Below are 15,346 nucleotides of genomic sequence, written 5' to 3'. Positions count from 1 at the left end.
TCTCGAGCCTGTGTCTGGACGTGTGGGAGTAGCCTGATGATGGACTAGACGGTGACTATAGCGAGGTGTATTGAGAAGGTACAGTTGAGGAATGTGTAGCTTGGTCGTCGTCAACGCGCAGGCGTATCTAGAATGGGAGGAACAATTAAGGAAGACCGCTCACGGAGTGACCGAGATCTCCGGGCTATCGGATTGCGTCATAGCTGCCCGTCGATCTCCATGCAGGCTCAAGCAACGTTGAAGCAACGCGCTGGGCGACTTGATGCATCGCTAGCTATCCGGGTATAACAGATCATACACAGCACCGCTATACAGATGGTCAGATCAGGACTTCAGCAGGACGTTATCAACATGTACAGACAGTGAGCTGATTGAGCGGGCCCATTATGCGCAAGCCACGAGCTGATGCCCTCCAGGGGGGTCAAGAATGCGTTCTCCAAGCCTCTTGTACGTGTCGACATCGGCGCTGTCACCAGAAGTGCTGAAGACTGCTGGACGCATATCTTTTAGAGGATTGCTGACCTGAGCAGGAGGCAAGGCCTGCATTTCTCCTTCACTTGCGTTACAACTTCCGCGTTCCCAAACTCGCAAAGCGAGACTATACCGCCATAGAACATCAGGTCAGACCCTACCCGTCGTCCCTCTCACGGCTCCAGCTGACGGTGCTAGCAGCTCAGACGAATGTCACATACCCTCGAAATGCTCTCGTCCAGCTCCGTCACCCGCTTAAACGTCAGCGGAAACATGGTGGATTGGTGGGACAATGAGATCGGGCAGCGGAGGATGGCGTCCTCGTCTTCTTCCACGACAGATACGCATTCATTACCGGAGGCAGGGAAGACACCGGAGCCGCCAAAGAAGCCGGAGGGGTCCGAGTCGGAGAAAGGGGGACAGGGGGACAAGGCGGGACCAGGGGAGAAGAGCGGAGGGGATGGGGAGCAGGCTCTCGGGGACGGAAAGATGCCTGGTCCGGGAGGTACATGATCCCCCAGTAGGAAGAACATCAGAAAGTCTGTATGTCATACAGACTGAGTCGTGCGGGAGCATAGCCGCTGATGCCTCGCAATTGGCCAAATCTCACATTGCTCATCAAGTTTACTTGGCAGATTGACATAACCTAACAGACCGGCGCCTTCCCTCCAAGAGCATCTCCGCAGGTCATCTCGAAGTCTGCTGACTTGCCACTGCACGGCTCCAGGTACTTCCCCCCATTGGAGATGGTGAAGACATCCGGGCTGGTAGCTGGGGCAGATCCACCTGGCGTGAGGCGCTTGACTGAGCACTGACAGGTCAGCTAACATCACTATCGTAAAAAAGCATAGAAGCAGACTCACCGTCACTTTCCCATCACCTGCGTCCAGCTCGACAGTCAAGCCCTCGTCGGGGATGTTGACAGGTACGAAGGTTGGACCCCTGAATGCGCCGCCCGGGAATGAGATGGATGTACCGGCGTTAAGGTGGAACGAGATGACGGCGGGACCTTGCGGCGGAGTAGGCGTTGACGATACCATTCTGGCGACGCCCAGACTCAAAGCCAGATGGGATAACCCGAGGAACATACTGTACTGTATGTGTTGCTATTCGCTGAGTAGTACGTATCAAATGAGGTAGCGAGTAAGGTCTCATCAGAGGAGACAGTGCAAGACATCCAATCGGCCCCCTGAATGAGGGCAATGTCTACCTTTCACACCCCGGAGTGTACCGAGAAAGGAAGAGGGTACCTGCCCGGGGTCCCTCGATCAGTGGAAAGGTCCAGACCTGTGCGCCTACTGCTTCAGCAACTGCTCGCACAGGGTGACTGACTCTGAGGGTCTCAACCAACCTGTCGCCGCACTACCAACTATGATTACGATTCCGGCCTGACCCTCAAGGGCTCATGGCCATGCCATAGCCCAGGTGTGTCATGTTCAAGTAGCACGACGATTAGTGACTGAGACCTGCCTCTTTGAGCTTCACAGTGTTCACTCTGTGCTGGCCTCGTGTGTGAAATGGTGAGCTGGGAACAACGTGTTCCACTGTATGTGTATCCGACACGGTGCTCCCATGATGTTCCGCCCTGGCGAAGGTGAGTGCTGCCCTCATCAACGGCAGTTCAAGATCCGCACTCTATTGCGCTGAGCAGGAATGTGCGCACCGTGTCTCGCGGACGCGACTGCTCAGTGTGACATATCATCGACTTTTTCATAGCCGCAAATCAGAACGATTCATCACTGTACATGCTCGTCATGTACCACGCCCAAAACAAAGACACATTCATTGCTCGCGCGCCACTCAGATCCTTCCTACCGCTTGAAAAGACCGATCGCCCTTGATGACAGGGATGGCTTCGGGTTGTGAACGGGGTGCCAAGGGAGAGGTGTGCGCGTGGTGGCGTCACTTCGAACAGCAGTAACCGCTCTCTTGCAGAACGTCTCCAACTCCGTTCGCGTCGCGGGCACCGTTAGCCCGTCAGTCTCCCTGCTGAAGGGGGGTCAGCTGCGGCTTCCGTCACTTCTGGATCGGCTGGCAAACTCACCCGCTCTCACTCTGCATGATCGTCTCCACCAGCGTCTCGAGGTCCTTGGCAGCCTTTCCCAGCAGGGTCCGCCACGTCTCATCAACGACGTAACACTTCATTCCAGCGTAGTGGGCCCTCTCCATGACATCCCACACATCATGCCTCGACTTGAGGTCATTGGACGGACCAACAGTTGTCGCATTGAGGTAAGACGATTTGAGTTTCTCCCTCATGTAGTCCTTCGAGAGCTCGCCGTCAGAAAAGGCCGTCACGAACCCGAGGATGTGGCGACCGGCGATCTGGGTAAGCTTGTCCACCTCGTCTTGCGACAGCCCATCTCGGCTGGCGGGACCGACGATGAGCTTCACTCCGGCATCACTGTAACCCATGTCGTCTGTTTCTCTCAAGGGGAGGCGTGTGTGTGGATGGGTGGGATGTCAGACACACGAAGTATGATGGCAAGAGTATAGTGGCGAGGATGCCCCTTCTTATCGTGCTGTGACGCCTCGTGTGACACGACGCTCCTTTTACTCACGCCTAGATTGCCCGATACTCCACGAGATCCCTTCTAGCCGCCACACCTCATGATAACCCGCCACACCGCATGTCGCCGACACACATCTTCTAGTATGTTCCATCGAGACAACCCGCTGGGGCAGGTATAGATCAAGTCAGTCACGATTAGTATGTGAGCAGGACTACCTTGCACAAGTCAACGCTGGGCGACAAGAGGGCTAGCGGGTCAGCAGCGGTGCGAGCGTCGAATTCTTCATGTGTCAGCCCATACTGACCCAATCATGACAGCGTATCCGTCCATGATCCCATCCTATACACCGCCGTCGACCCACCGCCCTACTTCATCTCCACATCCTCCCATCCCTCACCCCCCTCCCCATCATCCTCCCCGGCTTCCACAATAGCAGGCACGACCCCCCGCTCCTTCAGCTCATCCAGCAGCTCCCCTACATGCCCTCCAATCCCCTCGTCCGGATACTCCTGATCCTCAAACAGCTGCGCGCACTCAATGAGAGCGCGGAACGACTCTGACATGCACTCCGCCGCAGAGAGGTCCTCCAGATCCTTGTCGTCCTCTCCTTCCGTTTCTTCCGACTTGTTCTTCTCCGCGTCGGGCGTGGCGGTGACGGTGCCCTCCTCGAGAGCTTTGGCACGGAGGTAGTATGCCCATCCTTCCAGATAGGCGCTCTCGACCTCGAGGCTGTCTTCTTCTCGGGCGGTGAGGAGGATATCGAGTGCGAAGAGGTGGAGATTATGTTCGAGCAGTTGTCGAGCGAGGGCGAGGCGGGTAGGGTATGATGGTAGTGATGGCGAGACTAGCGGTCAGCTGGATTCCTCAGGCCAGGGAATAGCCTCACATGCTTCCAGCTCTCTTATTCTGTCGTAAACACCCTCGACGACCTGCTTCGCCTCATCCACCCGGCTCTGGCTCATCCGGATACTTGCCAACGTGAGCTGGACCTCAGCGTCCACCGGTGCCATTGTCGTTGCGCGTGTGATGAGCGTGGAGCAATTGTCCTCAGCTGCTGGTTCCATGCTGCCTCCGTCAACCCTGATCGCCCAGACAGTCAAGGGAGAACTCACCAGAGGTCTGACATCCATATTTCAATCATAGCCACCAACGCCCTCACGCCCATCGCCCTCATCTCGCCTTCCCCTCCATCGAATTCGCCCGAGCTCGCATCGGTACTTGCAGGTCCCAGCGTATTCTCAATCATAGCCGCCGCGGTACTGTAGTAGCCCAGCGCCTCGTGGGGGTCACCAGCTGTTTGCGCGAGGTAGAGATATGGCGAAGGGTTTGTGGGCGGGGATGGCGTGTGGGGAGGGAAGAGGTGGAGCAGGTGCTGTCGATCAGCTTTGTCCCCACACAAAGACGGTAGCAGCTCACGTCTCTTCCAACTTCCTCATCTCCACCTTCCAGCTCCGCCACACCGAGGACTTCTCGCACTTCAAGGTTGTCCGGCTCACACTCGACTGCCCGGTTCAGAAACTTAATCGCGAGCTCAAAGTTGGACTGAGCGAGAAGAGTGTGCGCCTTATCTATAGGGTCAGTACCGCTACAATTCTAGTCGCGAGCGTGGTACATACCGAGCAGACTAGCTACATCCACAGGTTTTGAGGGACCGGCACCTGCCGTAGCGCTTGCTGGAGCAACCGCAGCGGGCTTGCCTGTTTTCCGCTTTGCGGCATTCTTTGATCGAGTCATATCGGGGGTTGTCGGGCCAGCTGTATGATGATCAAAGGTGATGGCCGTGTATGGGCGATGGAGGCAACGACTCTAGGCCAGGAAGCTCATGCACCTGGCTCTACGCGCGAGGCAAACATTTTTGCACCAACACGGAGATTGGGGGAAGTCCATATGACGTGTTTCAAATTAAGCTTTTAACGTTTCGCCACCACCCGACCGTTCGCGCGCAAGCTCTTCTGCCATGCCCTCCTATCCGCCCCCTGTCATACAGTATCATTCTCAGCTCGAGATAGAAGATCTACGCCTCTGCAGGACAGTGATCGCTGACGCTGAAGAAGCGCAGATAGCTGATCTGCGGAGATCCTGCCGCCGAGGGACATGCCGGCAGCATTCCTCTAATTTCCCGGACCGGCTGCGCCACAATTTTTGCGCCGTCTCCGCCCTTCTCCGCCGCGTCTCTGCTGTCTCCGCCTTCCGCCCTCTTCTGCCAAGCTCTGTCCTTTCTGTCCCTGTCCTCTTCAAGGCCCTTCGACGTGTGTCTGCACGAACAACAGCCTAAACGCAGCCATGGTCTCAGGTAAATCTCCGAAAACCCAGAAGCGACGAAGTGTCAAGTCAGGCACCATGAGGCACCCATCCGTACCGATGTTGCGATAATGATCAGGCACGCAGGAAAATCGACAGGTTAGTCATCGGGCATCTGCATCTCTGCGATGGCTCGTAGATCACCGGATCACCCTTCTTCACTTCTTCGTCTTAACAATCTGACTATCTAATGCGGCTGATCTTCTTCCTCACCCTCTTCGCGACCTTCCTCGCCCCTTCGATACCGCATGCGTCAGCGCTGGCTGTCGGTGTCGACACCACTTCGCTCCTGGATGAATCGAGGGAAGTGGCATATCCAATAATTGCCGCTGGATATCGAGTGAGACGTAGAGTCGATGTGGAGACGAATGCTCAGCGAATGCGGCGGTGAGTTGTCATGATCAGTTTTTGGGTGATCATATGATGGGCATAGCTGTTGGTGATGAGGGGTCTGATGCTGATTGTGACAGTGGTCTTCCGCCTGCTCCACCTCTGAAGCTATATGGTGCTCGAAGTGAGTCTGCCTGTTTTTACAGGGCCGAATGCGTCGTGTGAAGGGGTCAATGCAATGTCCGAGCTTAGATGCTGACGACTCAGGAGAGGAACTAAACAAGCGAATCGCGAACCCTCCGGCTCAAGCAGTCCCCAGTGCGTCTGCTCGGCGATACGAGTTCATTGGATGTTATCAGACTGCAACCGGTGAGTTTTGACCCTTGTTATGACATCGAGCCGGTCCGGTCTTGAGAACCCAGCTGATATACCTGCAGGCGGCACCGGAGACATGCGCTACGAATTCACTGTTACCAGTAATCAGGAGCTCGCGGACAAGTGCGCAAAACAGCAGGATGAGCTTGCGAACACAGCGGGAGCGATTCAGGGGTTCTTTATCAATGATTTTCTTGTGAGTTAGACCTTTCACCCTCCAACAGGCCAGCCTTTTTGGGAAAGGACAAAGCTGACAGGATAGCCACAAAACTGCCGTAGATCGGTGGCACCGAGTGGGACCGCTGTGACATGTGCCGATGCCTCAGCAGGAGGTACTCCACATGGTGCCTTCTACCGGCTGATCTAGAGGTCTGCACGTAGCGGATAAGAGCGGTGGCGGAATCGGTCTTCGCGAGGATGGTCCTTGGGCGTGCAGGGGTAATAGATCTAGATTTTTTGGGTGTAAGTCATTGATATGATCTATGGATCGTGGAATATGGGGCAGTAGAACCTGTCCGATGTCTGTTACACGCATAGGCTCTGTCTTTCCCGCTTCTGGCACCAGCCACACCCTTCGCAAGGCTCCCTTCCTACCGGTTAAACTTCGGCTAAAGCAGATGTTCTTGAAACCACGCAAGACACGCGATCCGAGGCCTGATCACCTGCTGTCCGTCCTCTACCTCACTACCGACGACCTTAGGTCAGGCGAACCCTAGACCGAGCGCGAGACAGCAGGCGGACCCGCTAGACCGCTCCACGGACATACAAGGCACGGCCTGCCGAGCGACGGCCGAGCTGAAGTCTCCAGCCGTGGGCGGTAACCAAGATGAGACGTTTCAAGTTGGCCCCCCTGCAGGGCGTGACCTCCTTCTCCTTCTCAGGTGTTCTCGACCTCGAGACTCCTTGACGACCATACCGACGAGTGCTTAGGCTTTTTCCTGTTGACTGGTTCTGCGGGCTGAAGCCTATTTTGGGGTGGACATCTCATGCCGATGCTGGCTTTCCTTACTTACGCACCTTCTACGCCTGTCCTGACACACACTGCCTAGTAGCTGCCTCATTGCCTCTGTCTGATGCTAAAGGATGCCTGATGTCTGGACCATCTATCTCTGTAAGTCTCTCCGTCCTGCTTATTCGGAGGCGATCTTCAGCTGATCACCGCGTAGCTCTCTCCCTCATCCCCATCATTCCCCTCCTCCTTACGCTCCTCCCGCACGCCCTACCATCCCGCCTGACCTCCCTCAGCCCGATATCCCGAGCTGGACCTATCGGCGTTTCCCTCATCTGCTTGGAGATAATACGAGCTGGAAAGACACTCTTATCACAGCAGATTCTGGAGGGATCACGGCGTGATGGAGGATCGCCCGCTGTGATACTGATGTGCGAAGTGGATACTGTCATGTGAGCTCCCTCTTCTTGGAGTGTCAGCTTCAGGTTCAGCGCTGAGAAACAGATCTGCGTATCTCTCTACTGCGCTCTTCGCTCATCTTCCGATGATAGCATACGTGAGTTCTCTATTTGCCCTGATCAAGCTGGCGGGCCATCAGAGCTGACAGCTGTTGCAGTCCCTCCTAAAGTCATCGCCTACCCCATCCAACCCACAGCCCTCGGTACCACGAACACGCTATCTCATCTCTCTCATCTACTCCTACGCGCTCATCCCGGTCCTGCCGATTCTGGCCGACGCGGGAATGGAAGGCTTCAGCAAGAAGGCGATACCCGGAGGTGGAAGCGTAGGCGGGGGTTTTGGGGAATGGTGGGGTCTCTACTGTGTTGAGCGGGATCCATGGTGGAGGATAGGTAAGTCGTGTCGACATCAAACTGCGGTAGACATATGTAGCTGATCGTCTGCTCGACCGACTGCGCTACTTCCCCCGCTCATCCTGACTATCCCCCTCACTCTGGCACTCTTCGCGGTGCAGTACTCCAATATCGGTCACCCGTCTGGCCATATCCGGCCTACCCGGCGATCAGTCCTCGCCGCGGTGCTGCTACTCCTGGCTGCAATGAGTGGGATGGCGTATGTGATCATGGAGCAAGTGCGGGGATGGAAGGCGGAATGGTGGGGACGCGCCTTCGAATGTGAGCTGGCCGTCCCACGAAAATGTGCCGAGGCGGACATGAGCAAGAAGCTAACGATGGGCAGGTGTTTCCGCATATTTTGTCTTGATGGTGTATACCTCGTATCCCGGTCTCTGGCGGACTTACCGGCACTGGATGCGTTTCTCGCTCGCACCCCCAGCCAACGTCCCGGTCGACCACCCGGACCCGCTTGATCTCCCTTCGTTCTGGACAAGCCACAAGCCGCGCCGGCCGACATCCTCCTTCTACGCCCCACCGACGCCTCCCCGCCGTTTACGGTCCACATCTAGGAAGCAGCCATCGAGGCTGCAGAAGGCGCAGCTTCCGGTGGGACCAGATGAGAAGGATGGCATTCCGGCATTACAAATGCGCTACTTTGTCGACAGCGTCTATTCGGACTCACCACCGCCCATCTCTCCTTCATCGGTATATACCAAAACGACCTTCCCTACGCTCACGGCTTACTCGAGCTGGACAGCCGTCAGCGCGGTGCCCGTCGAGAATGGCCGCTCGGGCCTATTCGTTCCCACTCGTCATCCCCTCCGGCTTAGCCGGATTTTACCCTCCCAACCAAGCCCATCCCGCCCGCCCCCATCCTCCCACTTCGGCTCAAGAAGCAGGAGCACCATCCGCTCCTTCCTCAACCTCATGCGAACCTCGCATCAGACTACACCACGTACCGCTCCGCCCTCTCCACCATTCATTTGGTCCATCCATGAACCGGAACCGGAACCGGGAATGGGGCTGCTGGCCCAGCCACCCCGAGCACGGCGGAGGGAGAGCGAGGTGTTCTCGGATGGGGCGTCGAGCGTCTCGAGGTACTCGTTGACGTCGTTGGCTACTCCGGAGGGGCAGCATGATCGGTATCTGGAGAGCTTGGAAAGGGATGGCGGGGGAGGGCGAAGACGGCAGGATAGTAGGGATTGGGTGTACCCCGAGGAGGTGTTCGTGGATTTTTCGCAGGAGGGGAAGTCATCTCGATAGATAGTGGAGCGCTCGTAATGGTTTACAGGAGGCATACATGGTTCTCCTAAGCTTCTGAGGCCCAGCTGCTGCTTGACTGCTTCGCCTTGCCTCCCTCCACCGCCACTACTCTCGTACCGTAACCGTAACCTTCCCCGGACAGCTCCGCATTGATGCCAAGCGCGTCATGCTGCGGTCGGTCGCCACCAGCAGCGCTACTGTCATGCCTATCTTTGCTATCATACTTCCCACTTCCCATCAAAGCCTAGTACAATGCAGAACCCCTTCTACAGCGCCCCGCCCCCGAGCTCCTCTTCTGCGCCTCCCCCAAGCTACTCCTTACGCCCAGCCCCACCAGCTCGTCCCGCCGCGACCGAACCCGCTCAATACTCTTCTCTCGCGGACCTGACCAAGAACAAGCCTGTTCCCCCTCCCCGACCCGGATCGGGGTTCAGCTATACCCCCGACTCGGCGAGACAGGGGTATAGTTCTGCGTTTGCCGCCAGTGGTGGGAGCGGGAGCGGAAGTGGGCCGGGAAACGGACAGGGAGGACAGGCACAGCATGGAGGGGGCTATGATCCGACAAGAGGGGATGGTAGGAGGATGCCGCCCCCTCCTGGGAATCATGGGGTCGGGATACCGAGTGAGCCGCCTAGGCGGGTGGTGAATGGTATGTCTGAGCAACATCTGTAACGTCGGCCTCAGTACTGATGCTGACATGGTAGCACAACCTGCTGCCGGCGCACCCGCGCTTCCAAACCAACCTCGGCCCGCTACCGGCCCAGCATCCTACCTACCCGCCAGTGCGCAAGGGTACGCCAGTACCGCCAGCTCATACGCGACCGCGGGTCTGGGACGGGCGAAGGAGGGTCTCGATAGCATGATGACCCAGCAGCGAAGGGAACAGGTATGTCTTGCTTCTGTTCTCGTACTATGTGCTGGGCTGATGCTGCAGGTTACGTCGAACCTCGGCAAGGCTGCTGCGGGCGGTGCCAAGCTGCTCGGACAGGGAGCATGGAAGCTCGGGAAGTTCGCTGCGAACCCATCGGGCAAGTAGTGTCGCTCCGCATGAGAAGAGCATGAAGGGTGGTATCGGATCTCTATTGTGTTTTCGTTGTAATATCCGTAAGCGCCTGATGAACACTGTGAATGGTATCCCGCTGCTCAGGCATGATCATACAGCCTGCATACTTCTTGTTCTATGTCGACAACGAAATGTTGCCTCCTTCTTGTCCACCACCTCCGCCCGATCCCTCTCCCGCTCCAATCTGGTCATCCTTCGTCCCGCCCAGCTCGTACTTCCGCAGCAGCTCGTCCAGCTCGGAAGGCCGGTAGATCTTGGCGAGGGGTTGACGGGTGGTAGGGTGGAGGGTCATCGTCGCGAACTCGACTGATTGCGTGAGCTCTTGACGAACTCAAGTCGATCATAGCAGCTCACGCTTCTCGCTTCCAAGCTTGGTACTGTCCATCGTCTTGCTCATCACCTTCAAACACAGCTGCCGCGCGTCCTCAAGCGACAGATCGTCCTTGTAGTCCTGCTTCAACAACGAGGTCGCCGCCGAGTGGTTGGAACCGATACACGTCGCCTTCCAGCCCGAGTAGTTGCCGGAAGGATCAGACTGGTACAGCTGGAAACCGTGCAGCGGGTCCCAGCCCATATAAAGAAGGGCAACACCGAAAGGACGCAGACCTGGAGTCAGCATTACCCCATGACTGAGATGGAAGAGGCTCACCTCCGAATTGCGTGTAGCCCTGCTTCATGTCGCACAGGCGCTGAACGAGCATTTCGACGGGGATGTCTTCATCGTATGTGAACAAATGCCGTTGCGCGCTGTTTCGGGCAAAGTTGACGAGCGAATTGGCGTCAGAAGTGATACCAGCGAGACCAGCGAGGATGTTGCTCAAGAGTCAGTCCTGTGGAGAAAAACCCTTCTCGACCGCTTACTTGTTCAAGAGGAAGATCTTCTCTCCGCCTCCACCCCATGCTTCAGTGCCGACACCGCCCATGCCTTCACCACCTGGTGCGAGAGAGAGATCGAGGAGTTTCCCTGTCACTTTCTCGCAAGACGTCAGCTACTCTTCTCGCATATGGCCTCATATATAATCAGGTACACGATGCTCGCAGAGGGATTAGCTCACCTTCTCCGCGGCCATGGCGATACCCTCCTTCGACATCACGGCGAGGACTGTTCCAGCGTGCGAGATGGCCTCCATGGCATATTCCACTGAACAAGTCAGCATTCGTCCCTAGACGCGGTAGTCGAGGCGCTAGCTGACCTTGGTACAGACGCCCTACATTCATCAGCTAAGTGTTCACTGATGAAAGACTTCTGAAGACTCACCCTCTGGGGAGAAGATCGTCGTTCTGCCTGATGGTGTGTGAGCTTGATCTCGTCATCGCGACGGGGCAGCTTACTATCATATCGTCGCGCCTGAGGAATCAGCTCGATCCCGTACACTGTGACTCAAGGGCTCAACGCAACTCACCATGTTGAAAGAGGTCTATCGAGGTAACGGAGGTTGGCTTGACGATTCAAGGATGCTTTTGTCCTGACGTTCCGAAGGGTTTCCAGGTGAGTATAATTCCAGCTCCGTACTGTAGAAAGTGGTATGGAGGTGGGTCTGAGCTATTTGAGTCACGATGTGGAAAGGTCTAATGATGAAGTAACGATGCAGTAGTGGCCTGAGCCTGAGCTGGACGCGGGTGCGTTGAGGAATGAGGAATGGGCAACACGTCACTTTTTGATAAGCCATGACGAGGAATGCAGCTGCGCGTTACGCGTGAGCCACAATTCCGTCGTCATGATACCTCATCTCAGCCATCTACACTGGGTAAGAGGGCTCCACGGACAGCCATGGCTCAGCCCTAATCGAAGAGAACTAGCCGTTGTGCTCGAAATGCCGCGCCGACCCGTCAGCCCGAGCGAAGCGGAGGCGTACGAGCTCCCATCGCTGGACAAGGGCAAGAGCCGTCGAGGGTCAAACGGAAGCGATGAGGACGGGGTCGACGAGGAGTACAAGCTAGCAGGCGGGCGTTCTAATGACGCCGACTTCGGAAGCGCTCTGCATGACGAGCGAGGCGGGAGGAAAGAAGGAGTCGCTGAGGAAGAGGAGGCTTTGCTGAATGAGCTGCCGCCGGATTATGAGGGGGAGGTGCTGGAGGAAATGGTTGGCAAAGGCACGAAGATCGAGCAGTTAATAGCAGACGTGAGTTATCGTTGCTCCTGCAACCATGCATCGATGCTATTTCACTTGTCTAAAGAAAGCCCTACCTGGTCACACCTGCACCCACACCTTCTTGCTTCTACGCAGTACTCACTCTTGCTGACCCACGCTGACAATCTAGACGGTCCCTTCCTCGGATGACCCCTCTCTCCCCTCACTCACTCTCCGCACTCTCCTCCTCGGCTCCATATTCTGCATCATCGGCGCCTCGGCGTCCCAGATCTTTTACTTCAAGTCCAACGCGCCGCAATTCTCCAGCTATTTTGTCATTCTCGCGACCCTACCGCTCGGTCGAATACTAGCGAACGAGCGGATCGTCAAGCCGCACTGGCATATAGCGGGAGTCAAGTTAAATCCTGGACGATTCAGTATCAAGGAGGCAATTTTGGTCAGGTCAGTATCGCTTCCGAGGTTTCGGCTAAGACTGGAAAGGCTGATCGCCTAGCGTCATCGCCTCGTCCGGCGCCGCATCCGCCTACGCCACCGACATCCTGGCCATCATGGACCTTTACTTCCACACCACCCTCTCCGCAACGGCATCAATCGTCCTCCTCCTCACAACCCAGTGTATCGGGTTCGGCCTCGCCGGAATGGTGCACAACCTCCTCGTCTCCCCTCCGGCAATGTACTGGCCCTCCACCCTCGTCACCGTCCAACTATTCACCACGCTCTATCCTACACCATCTGCCACTTCCTCGTCCGCAACTCTTCGAACGCAGAAACTTTTGACGGCAAAGCGGTTGAAGGTGTTTCTGGTCATCTTCCTCGCTGTGTTTCTGTACCAGTTCCTCCCGTTCCTCCTCTTTCCCACGCTTACTTCGATATCGGTACTATGCCTGATCGACAACAAGTCGTGGTGGCTCCGGACCCTCGGCTCGGCATATGACGGCCTGGGCTTCTTGGACTTTAGCTTTGACTGGTCCAGTATAGGCACGGCGGGTCCGCTGTACACTCCGTACTGGGCACTAGGCAACTACTTTGGTGGATTGGTAGGCATGGTATGGGTTGTAGTACCGCTTATGCTGGTGTTCAACTTCTGGTATGTGCATAGGATCCTCAAGCAGGAATTGCAAGCTGATGTGATAGGGGTGCTCGAGACTTTCCGTCAGCTGTATCACCCGGATTGTTCACCTCAACATTCAAGAAGTGAGTACTCCAGGCTAGAAGCATTACTGATGGCCAGGTTCGACGTTACGGCTGTGCTCAACAAGGATCTGTCGCTGAACGTCGAGGCATGGGACAAAGCAGCACCTCTGCTTCTTACCCCGTTCTTGTCAGCTTTAAGTCTCCTTGTGCTTTCCCACGAAACATGTGAGACTAAGACTGCAACTGACAGTCTAGCGCGGTATCATACGGTCTGAACTTCGCCGCTCTCACTAGCGTCCTGGTGCATGTCTGGCTTTGGCACAGAGACGAGATCAAACATGCCCTCACCAACAAGGGAGAGCTCAATGACACGCACAAGTAAGCTGCTTGGTCCTTAACACTGCCTCGGCCTGTGACAGCTAACACTCCAGCAAGCTCATGCGGTCATACCAGTCTGTTCCGCATGGCTGGTATATTGGTCTGCTAGCTCTGAACTTTGGCGCAGCAGGTGAGCTGTCATGATCTCCTCCAACTTTGCACAGCGCGCAGGGAGAGATAGCTCATCTAGCAGTCATCCTTGTCAAGACGACTCCGCTGCAGATGCCAATCTGGGCTTTGACCTTGTCTATAGCAATTGCTGCTCTCTTTCTCATCCCGTATGTTGGCGCCTGGTTTCGTGAGAAGCACTTGTAGCTGACTCGGCTCAGCGTGGGAGTCATTGCTGCGGTCAGTAATACACAGATCGGATTGGTGAGTATATCCTTTCACATTGCTGGAGAGGGTGGAGCTGAGCAGCCAGAACGTCTTGACGGAATTGTCAGTGCCATTACTGACGGACGTACTGCATCTGGCCGCTGATATCCAGTGTCGCTGGAGTGCTCATGCCTGGTAAACCCATCGGAAAGTAAGCTGGCCCGCAGGCGTCTCTCGGACATGGCTGACATGCGTAGCGTAACATTCAAGTGCTTCGGTTGTAAGCTGACTGTTTCTCGAGCACAGTCATCGGTGCATCAGCTCACTTGTCAGATATGGCCATGTCCCAAGCGCTGGGTCTGGTTGGTGATCTCAAGCTTGGTTGGTATACCTCAATACCGCCCCGTGAGATGTTTGCTTGTCAGATCCTCGGTACCGTCCTGGGAGCACTCACAAACTGTAAGTCCTCTTCCTCATCTTCTCTTAAGGCCGTCCTGATCGTATCCAGACTTCACCCTCGTCTCTGTCATCAACGAAAAGCGGCCCTATCTCGATGGCACCCTTCTCGACCCCACCGGCCAATGGACCGGCCGCGCCCCCGCTGTCTTCTACTCGGCTTCCATCATCTGGGGCGCTGTCGCTCCCGCGCGTTTCTTCGTTGGTCGATATCTCTGGTTGTATACCGGCTTCATACTGGGCGCGATCGTGCCTGTTGTGTGCTGGTGGGCGCATAAGCGGTGGCCGGGATGGAAGCTGAACAAGATTGTGTTTCCGATCGTGTGTCATGGAGCCACACAGGTGCCACAGTAGTGAGCTATGACTGCCTGACAGTGGAAATGGGAGGTCAGAGCTGATCTGTCAGTCCGTCCAATATTATCCTCACCAGCGTGGCGTTCGCTGTCGCCGCACACGAATGGGTGGCAAAGATGTATCCAAAGACATGGAATCGATACGTCTATGTCATAAGGTACGCTATCCCATCTTCGTTTGCCGGAGCTGTGTATGCAACAAGCTGATAGCCCCCAGCTCAGCGCTGGACGCCGGTACATCCATCACCGCTCTGACGATCTACTTTCTCTTTGGGGTGCTGACGCAGTGGGATGGGCCGAGGTGGTGGGGCAATCCAGCGACGGATTCGGAACATTGTATAGCTGGTAGTTGAGGGACCTTGGGAGACCGGTAGCTTTCCGACATAGACGTGCAATGTATACGCATCACCCATAGGGCCATTGTCCCACAGCCCCGCTCTCTCCGCCACCTTCATCATCAGCAGCGTATCTGAAATTAGAATTGATTAGCTTGAAATA

The 15,346-nt window shown here is 56.1% G+C and overlaps 7 protein-coding genes across 7 annotated transcripts; 4 read left to right on the top strand and 3 right to left on the bottom strand.

The window, feature by feature from the left end:
- Window positions 1-351: 351 nt before the first annotated feature.
- On the top strand, window positions 352-984 carry MKK02DRAFT_45703 (uncharacterized protein; the record flags this gene model as incomplete). Its single annotated transcript, XM_053093564.1, has 4 exons — window positions 352-362; window positions 417-447; window positions 531-620; window positions 670-984. The coding sequence occupies 4 exons, from the start codon at window positions 352-354 to the stop codon at window positions 982-984; spliced, it is 447 nt and encodes a 148-aa protein (XP_052946770.1).
- A 133-nt stretch (window positions 985-1,117) lies between these two features.
- MKK02DRAFT_45702 (uncharacterized protein) lies at window positions 1,118-1,559 on the bottom strand (the record flags this gene model as incomplete). The annotated part of the gene is made up of 2 exons (XM_053093563.1): window positions 1,118-1,282; window positions 1,335-1,559. The coding sequence occupies 2 exons, from the start codon at window positions 1,557-1,559 to the stop codon at window positions 1,118-1,120; spliced, it is 390 nt and encodes a 129-aa protein (XP_052946769.1).
- Window positions 1,560-3,349: 1,790 nt separating this feature from the next.
- On the bottom strand, window positions 3,350-4,718 carry MKK02DRAFT_34055 (uncharacterized protein; the record flags this gene model as incomplete). The annotated part of the gene is made up of 5 exons (XM_053088844.1): window positions 3,350-3,828; window positions 3,871-4,049; window positions 4,097-4,356; window positions 4,401-4,552; window positions 4,601-4,718. The coding sequence occupies 5 exons, from the start codon at window positions 4,716-4,718 to the stop codon at window positions 3,350-3,352; spliced, it is 1,188 nt and encodes a 395-aa protein (XP_052946768.1).
- A 2,355-nt stretch (window positions 4,719-7,073) lies between these two features.
- MKK02DRAFT_45699 (uncharacterized protein) lies at window positions 7,074-9,056 on the top strand (the record flags this gene model as incomplete). Its single annotated transcript, XM_053093562.1, has 5 exons — window positions 7,074-7,101; window positions 7,157-7,391; window positions 7,444-7,495; window positions 7,556-7,790; window positions 8,137-9,056. 5 exons carry the CDS (start codon window positions 7,074-7,076, stop codon window positions 9,054-9,056), a joined length of 1,470 nt encoding a protein of 489 aa, XP_052946767.1.
- Window positions 9,057-9,308: 252 nt separating this feature from the next.
- MKK02DRAFT_45698 (uncharacterized protein) lies at window positions 9,309-10,092 on the top strand (the record flags this gene model as incomplete). The annotated part of the gene is made up of 3 exons (XM_053093561.1): window positions 9,309-9,705; window positions 9,761-9,942; window positions 9,991-10,092. The coding sequence occupies 3 exons, from the start codon at window positions 9,309-9,311 to the stop codon at window positions 10,090-10,092; spliced, it is 681 nt and encodes a 226-aa protein (XP_052946766.1).
- A 142-nt stretch (window positions 10,093-10,234) lies between these two features.
- On the bottom strand, window positions 10,235-11,789 carry MKK02DRAFT_45697 (putative proteasome subunit alpha type 4; the record flags this gene model as incomplete). The annotated part of the gene is made up of 9 exons (XM_053093560.1): window positions 10,235-10,425; window positions 10,474-10,725; window positions 10,769-10,935; window positions 10,981-11,093; window positions 11,175-11,260; window positions 11,313-11,327; window positions 11,378-11,404; window positions 11,452-11,467; window positions 11,775-11,789. The coding sequence occupies 9 exons, from the start codon at window positions 11,787-11,789 to the stop codon at window positions 10,235-10,237; spliced, it is 882 nt and encodes a 293-aa protein (XP_052946765.1).
- Window positions 11,790-11,933: 144 nt separating this feature from the next.
- Window positions 11,934-15,201, top strand: MKK02DRAFT_27163 (OPT oligopeptide transporter protein-domain-containing protein; the record flags this gene model as incomplete). The annotated part of the gene is made up of 17 exons (XM_053087315.1): window positions 11,934-12,069; window positions 12,133-12,242; window positions 12,382-12,653; window positions 12,706-13,299; window positions 13,347-13,406; window positions 13,444-13,533; window positions 13,602-13,724; window positions 13,778-13,854; window positions 13,915-14,002; window positions 14,054-14,096; window positions 14,146-14,162; window positions 14,212-14,250; window positions 14,297-14,319; window positions 14,373-14,498; window positions 14,548-14,848; window positions 14,902-15,006; window positions 15,066-15,201. The coding sequence occupies 17 exons, from the start codon at window positions 11,934-11,936 to the stop codon at window positions 15,199-15,201; spliced, it is 2,340 nt and encodes a 779-aa protein (XP_052946764.1).
- Window positions 15,202-15,346: the final 145 nt, after the last annotated feature.

The sequence above is a fragment of the Dioszegia hungarica genome (genome assembly GCF_025882075.1).
Source record: "Dioszegia hungarica strain PDD-24b-2 chromosome Unknown MKK02contig_8, whole genome shotgun sequence".
Taxonomy (NCBI): domain Eukaryota; kingdom Fungi; phylum Basidiomycota; class Tremellomycetes; order Tremellales; family Bulleribasidiaceae; genus Dioszegia; species Dioszegia hungarica.
This window is presented reverse-complemented; position numbering and strand designations above follow the sequence as displayed.